This window comes from Peromyscus leucopus, chromosome 22 (assembly GCF_004664715.2).
Source record: "Peromyscus leucopus breed LL Stock chromosome 22, UCI_PerLeu_2.1, whole genome shotgun sequence".
Classification (NCBI taxonomy): domain Eukaryota; kingdom Metazoa; phylum Chordata; class Mammalia; order Rodentia; family Cricetidae; genus Peromyscus; species Peromyscus leucopus.
In genome coordinates, this window is record NC_051081.1 from 37,022,995 (window position 1) to 37,029,234 (window position 6,240).

Here is a 6,240-nt window from a genome sequence, read left to right on the forward strand (position 1 = left end):
TTTCTCTGCAATGTGAAGGCAGCAACAATATGACAGCCCACAGGAGACTCCTGACAGACCCCAGACATGCTGGCACCCTGACCTTGGAGCCTCCAGAGCTCTGGAGCCTTTGGTGTTTGCGCCTCCAGGCAATACTGTTCTGCAGCGGCAGCCAGGACTGCCTAAGCCAGCTGATTAAGCTGCTGTCATAGGGCTGGCTTCCATTTAATTCTTCTCCTTTTCATTCTTTTCTTTTTTAAAAAGTTTATTTATTATTATTTTTTTATAGTATCTAAACATTCAAAAGCTCAGAAGAGCAGTTCAGGGACTCCATGTGTCTTTATCCAAATGCAAAGATCAATAGCATTTTGGATCACCCTTACCTGTCCAGTGTGATATACCTACAAGTCCCATGCCTGTAAAAACATCTGTATCATATTTGTATGTAGCCATACACTGCACTTTTTCTTGAAGTTCTGAAAGTAGATTGGCAATATCCCAACCCTTTATTCCTTAAGTTCCAAGTACCATACAAGAATAAAAGCAGCCAGGCAGTGGTGGCACACGCGTTTAATCCCAGCACTCGGGAGGCAGAGGCAGGCGGATCTCTGTGAGTTCGAGGCCAGCCTGGGCTACAGAGTGAGTTCCAGGAAAGGCACAAAGCTACACAGAGAAACCCTGTCTATAAAAACCAAAATACAAATAAATGAATAAATGAATGAATGAATGAATGAATAAATAAATAAATAAATAAATAAATAAATAAATAAATAAAATAAATGAAAGCACCCTTGGGCTGTGGAGAGTGTTCAATAGGTAATATGCTTGCACCACAAGTATGAGGACTTGACTTTCAACCCCAGAATGTACATAAACATGCCCGGAGTGGGGCTGGATGGTTCAGTGGTTAAGAGCACTTGTTTTTGGCTGTCCTAGAACTTGCTCTTGTAGACCAGGCTGGCCTCTAACTCACAGAGATTCACTTACCTCTGCTTCCCAAGTGCTGGGTTTTAAAAGGTGCTCTACCACGCCCAGCCATGAATGCCCAGCCTCACTTGTTCTTCCAGAGGACCCAAGTTTGATTCCCAGAAGCAACATGGCCGTTCACAACCGTCGGCAACTCCAGTTTCAGAAATCCAAGCCCCTCTTCCGACTTCTGTGGACATCAGGCATGCACGTGGCGCACAGACATACATGAACGCAAAAACACTCAAACACATTGTTCGGCTGGAACAGCTCGCCCCAGCTGAGAAAGCCCGGTTCCTGCCTCCCCAAACCCTGCCTAGTTCCCAGGGCGGCACTGGGAGATCCCATCCAAAAGCTTACCATAGCACAGCCCACCTTGGCGGACGTCATCACTCCACGCCCCTACAGGGTATTTAAATCACCCCCTTAAGGCCGGCCATGTGATTTCTCTCCTGCCCCCTTTCCCAAGAATCACCTGGGAGTGCTTTGCTCAGATCAAACCTGATTCTTTATTTTTTTAATTCGGCCCAGTTTGGCTAACTGCGTCGGTGGAGAAACCTACTACTGGGGATACAAATAAACAAACAAACAAACAAAAAGCCTGTCACACATAAAATAAATAAATAAATAAAAAACTAAATTGGAGAGGATTAGATGAAGACATAGGCTTCAACCTCTAGCCTTCTCACACATGTGCATGTAGATGCACATCTGCATGCACCAACATGCATATATGCATGTAAACACACATGTGCACTGTACACACACAAGTAAATAAGTAGGGACTAATTACTAAAAAGAAAACAATGTGTAACATTTAGCTCGCATCCAAATTCTCCCATTGTCCCCAACACGTCTTTGAGAGGGGTCTGAGTTCTCCATCAAGGATCTCCTCAAGGATTACGTATTTTGTAATGGGCTGGTCTCCTTTTACCTAGAGCCATCCCCTCCCATTTTGTTTTCATCTTTGTTCATGATGACACTGAAGTCTTGAAGGATTTCAACCAGTTTTCTTACATACCACCCTACACTCAGGTTGTTTCCTCAGGCTTAGACTGAGATCAACAACCATCAACTATCCATGAGAGCTCATGCGTCTTTCTTTTGAATCACAGCAGAAGGCGGATGGTACTGGCTTGTACCACATGCTGAGTCTGGCTTCCTCCATAAGGCAGTGGCCCCTGGATCTTTCCTTTGCAAAAGTGTGGTCTCTCCCTTTGTGCTTATCCATAGAGTGATTCTGAGACTGTGTGAGGAGCGTCTCTTTTATTGATCATTTTAACCCCTGCCTGAGCTGGGGTTGCAACATGACTCTTTCTGATTGACATCAGGTAGCATTTCCTTCCAGGAATTCCCATCTCACCCCCTGTGCTCTCCCTCAGAGGACTTCTGACTTCTACATGCCTCCACTTCAGTTCCTCTGAGCTTGGTCTGCTGCCGGAGCGAGCGTGTGTGATTGCAGATCTGGACATGCTCATGTTCAATCCTTCAGGGACACACTGGGCTCTACAAGGCTGTCGTGGGACTCTGCAGTCTGGTTCCTCCCTGTCTGTTCAGGCTCACCTTTCTGTGCACCTCCTTGAGTCTCTATCCAAACGACTTTCCGTTCTCCAAGTGCACCACCGTCCTGCACCCCCAACCTCTGCATGAATAATTCTCTGTGCTTGAAAGTGCCCACCCCTGACAGACACACATCTTCCAACCTCATCTGACTTCCTCCTGGCCTTACGCTTCGCCTCAAACATCACATCCTCTGAGGTGAGGCCCAGCAAGAACCTGCCTGAGAATGAAGCCCACTTAAGGGCAGAGAAACCCACGGAATTAATGACATGATTTAAACCTGCAAACACCCAGGAAATATCTTAAGTCAACAAATCCCTTCCTTTTTGCCTTCAAAGCAGACAGAATCTTAATAAAGGCAAGCATTCTACAACTTTCTGCCCTTGGTTAAGCAAGCAAATGGAATTGGGTAAGAAGAATTTTATTTTCATTTGGCCCTTTGTTTATAATAATAATAATAATAATAATAATAATAATAATAGGGATAGGCCAGCAGGATGGCTCAGTGGGTAAAGGCACTTGCTACCAAGCCTGACTATCTGAGTTCAGTACCTGGGACCCACATTGTGCAAAGAGAGAACTGAACCGGCTCTTCCAAGTTGTCTACATGTCCACTATAGCATGCCTGCGTGCTCACACACATCCATCTAAATAAATAAATAAGAAAGTTTAAGCTTTTGAGAGAGAGAGGCTTACCACATAGCTCAGGCTGACCTCTAGTCTTACCATATAGTCCAAGCTGACCTCCATCTCATGATCCTCCTGCCTCATCCTCCCAAGTGCTAGGACTAAAGGTGTGTACCATCACACCTGGCTTCTTTATTGCTCCTTGAGAACCATGCAGAGGCCTGCACCAACACCGTCTCTGGAGCCCTGGAGCTCATCTCTCCAGCACTTCCCACCTCTATCCAGAACTCTGGTGCCAGGCGGAAAGACAGTGTTTATCTAGCTGTCTCTTACCTCAGAAAGAAAAAGTGTATTTGGGGGCCCTGTGCTTATCTTCATGTTGCCCCCTGTTGCGGAATATTTGTGCACTGTGTGAAGATGTGTTACTGTGATTGGTGTAATAAAAAAGCTGAATGGCCAATAGCTAGGCAGGAGAGATAGGCGGGACTTCCGGACACAGAGAAAGGAAGAAGAGGAGTAATCTAGGTGTAGCAGGAATCTTAAAAGTTCTTATTAATAAAAACAAACCTGGAGCCAAGTATTGGGGTGAACACTGGAAGATCAGAGAGACAGAACAAGCCACAGCTATCTCACCTCACCTGGCCAACTTCTCAGCTGATCTTGTTTCCTCAGACTGGAAGCCTCTGTGTCCTCATATCCAAATGGCTCTCAGCTGAACTGTGGTGCTCAAAACCTAAAAGCTTAACCAGCCAAATTCTTCTAGTTTCTGGTCTTCACACTTTATATACCTTTCTGCTTTCTACCACCACTCCCTGGGATTAAAGGCGTGAGTCACCTTGCCTGTCTGTATCCTTGAACACATGGATTTCTGCCTCTGGAATGCTCGGATTAAAGGTGTATGCTACCACCGCCTATCCTCTATGTTTAATATTGTGGCTGTTCTGTCTCTGACCCCAGATAAGTTTATTAGGGTGCACAATATTTCGGGGAACACAACACCACCACATCTAGGTGTGTGGGAGATGCCAGGAGACACAGAGAGGAAACAGGAGGTACAAGATGGAAGAGAGGTAACACCATAAAATAGAATATAGATTAATACAAATGGATTAATTTAAGTGATAAGAGCTAGTTAGAAACAAGCCTAAGCTAAGGCCAAGCTTTCATAATTAATTAGAAGTCTCCATGTCGTTATTTGAGATCTGGCTGGTGGGACTGAGGAAGACTCGCTCCGTTCCCCATGTCTCTTCCAAAGGAGAGAAGCAGTCTCAGGTGGCATGCTAGGAATGTTGAATAGCCAGGGTTGTTACTGATTCTGTTCCCGCAGTCTGTTGAACCCTCCTCACCACATGCAGCCATCACATCTTTCTCCCGAGGTGCACAGCAATCTGCTTCTGGCCCTGGATGTCCAGAATCACGAGGATGGGGAAGAGGAGTTATCTATGGACATCTGCCCAGCACCCCCCTGAGTTTACAATGTCAAGTGCCCTTCTGAGCACCCTTAACCGAGATGTTTTCCAGACTTCTAAAGCTCTGTATCATTTCTTTCTTTCTTTCTTTTTTTTTTTTAGTTTAATATGGCTTAATTTAATTGAATTCAAATTTTGTATGATATCCTGTTGTATACATAAGTGTATAATGGGTCAATGTTATCTGGACATAAAATGAGGACTTTTCTTTTCTACTAAAGTAGATATTTTACATATCTTACACTTAATTTCTGAAAATGTTATGGTAAAGACTACTAATGATCTTGACTGTAACAGTGTATTAGAATTTTCTACCTTTTATTTTTTCAATGTTAAGTGACACTGTTGGAGTTTTAAGTTCTACTTTTTCTCTTATCTTCAAATAGACTTTTCAGCATATAAACCTGAACTGCTGACACCACCACCATGACCATCAAATTAACCACAGACCAAAAGTTGACTCTATCGAAGTTGCTTTCTTGTATGTTTCGATCACGAGCTTCAAATGCTCTAAGCAGAGTTTGTATGTGGCCACTTTTGCTTAGTCTGGACTTGATGCTGTTGATGGATTCCTGGATGTCCTCCAGTTTCATCTCCAGCACATCTGTGTCAGTAATATATTTTTTCCAGTCTTCTTGTTCTTGAACCTCTTCTCCCATGTTATCCAGGATCAATTCAAAAAAGATGACCTTCTCAGAAATGGTGCTGAGTGTATTATCAAAGCAGAACATGTAGTCACCAACTTCAGTCTCTACAGTGTGAACACCATCTGATTTTCTTTGCTCAAAAACTAAGGTTCTGCCCTCTGGAGAGGCAAGATGGAAATCAATATCTAATCCTGCTCAATCTAAAACTTGGTACTCGATCTCCAACGAGGCCTTCAGGGGCATGGGCTGGTAGAAGCACTCCTTCTGGCCCGCCGGGAGCGTGAAGGTGAAGTCGCTGTCCAAAGAGGGCTTGAAGCCGGCCCCCCGCAGCAGCGCTGGCGGCAAAAAGACCAGGAAGAGCACTGGGAATGGCAGCCAGATCCTGCCGCCCATCCCGGTCGGAGCGATCTGGGACTGGAAGAGTTTAGGGAGGTGTGGGATGCTGGCGTCTCCGCTCTGAGATCCCGAGTTCGAGCGAACTTCAGGCGGCTGCGGCTCACCCTGCCTTCAAAGGGGAAGCGCCATCCTCCACTGGGCCGGGTGAGGGCGGGGCTACTCTTCCTGTTCTGCACCCCCCCTGGGTTTCGGAGCCTCGCTTCACTCTGGACTTGGAGCTCTATATCATTTCTTACTAATGAATGGTTTAAAACATGTTTTTTGGTGGGATGGTGCATGCCTTTAGTGCTACCCAGTACTCTGGAGGCAGAGGCAGGAAGATACTTTAAGTTAAGGGAAAGCCTGGGCTACGTGCCTACATAGGCCAGAGTAAATCGGACTATATAGTAAGACTCTGTCAGAGAGAGGAAAGGGGAGGGTGTGATTCTCCCCTGTTAGACTAGCTGAGTACCCTGCCTGGGTATTTCTAGGAGGGGGGAGAAATAGCCAAGTTCTTTAAGGAGAGTGGTTTTCAGGGCTGTAATTTGAATTAGCTTAATTAGATGCTTTTCTCATAAATACTAGCTAAAAGAAACCGCCCCATGGGAACCAGTTAT

General features: G+C 45.2%; 1 protein-coding gene across 1 annotated transcript; it reads right to left on the reverse strand.

Annotated features, from left to right (window-relative positions):
- Positions 1–4,717: 4,717 nt before the first annotated feature.
- LOC114697455 (transmembrane emp24 domain-containing protein 5-like) lies at positions 4,718–5,641 on the reverse strand. Its single transcript, XM_037198260.1, is given in 1 exon segment — positions 4,718–5,641. A coding segment is annotated over 1 exon segment (687 nt). The 3' UTR covers positions 4,718–4,954.
- Between the last annotated feature and the right edge of the window lie 599 nt (positions 5,642–6,240).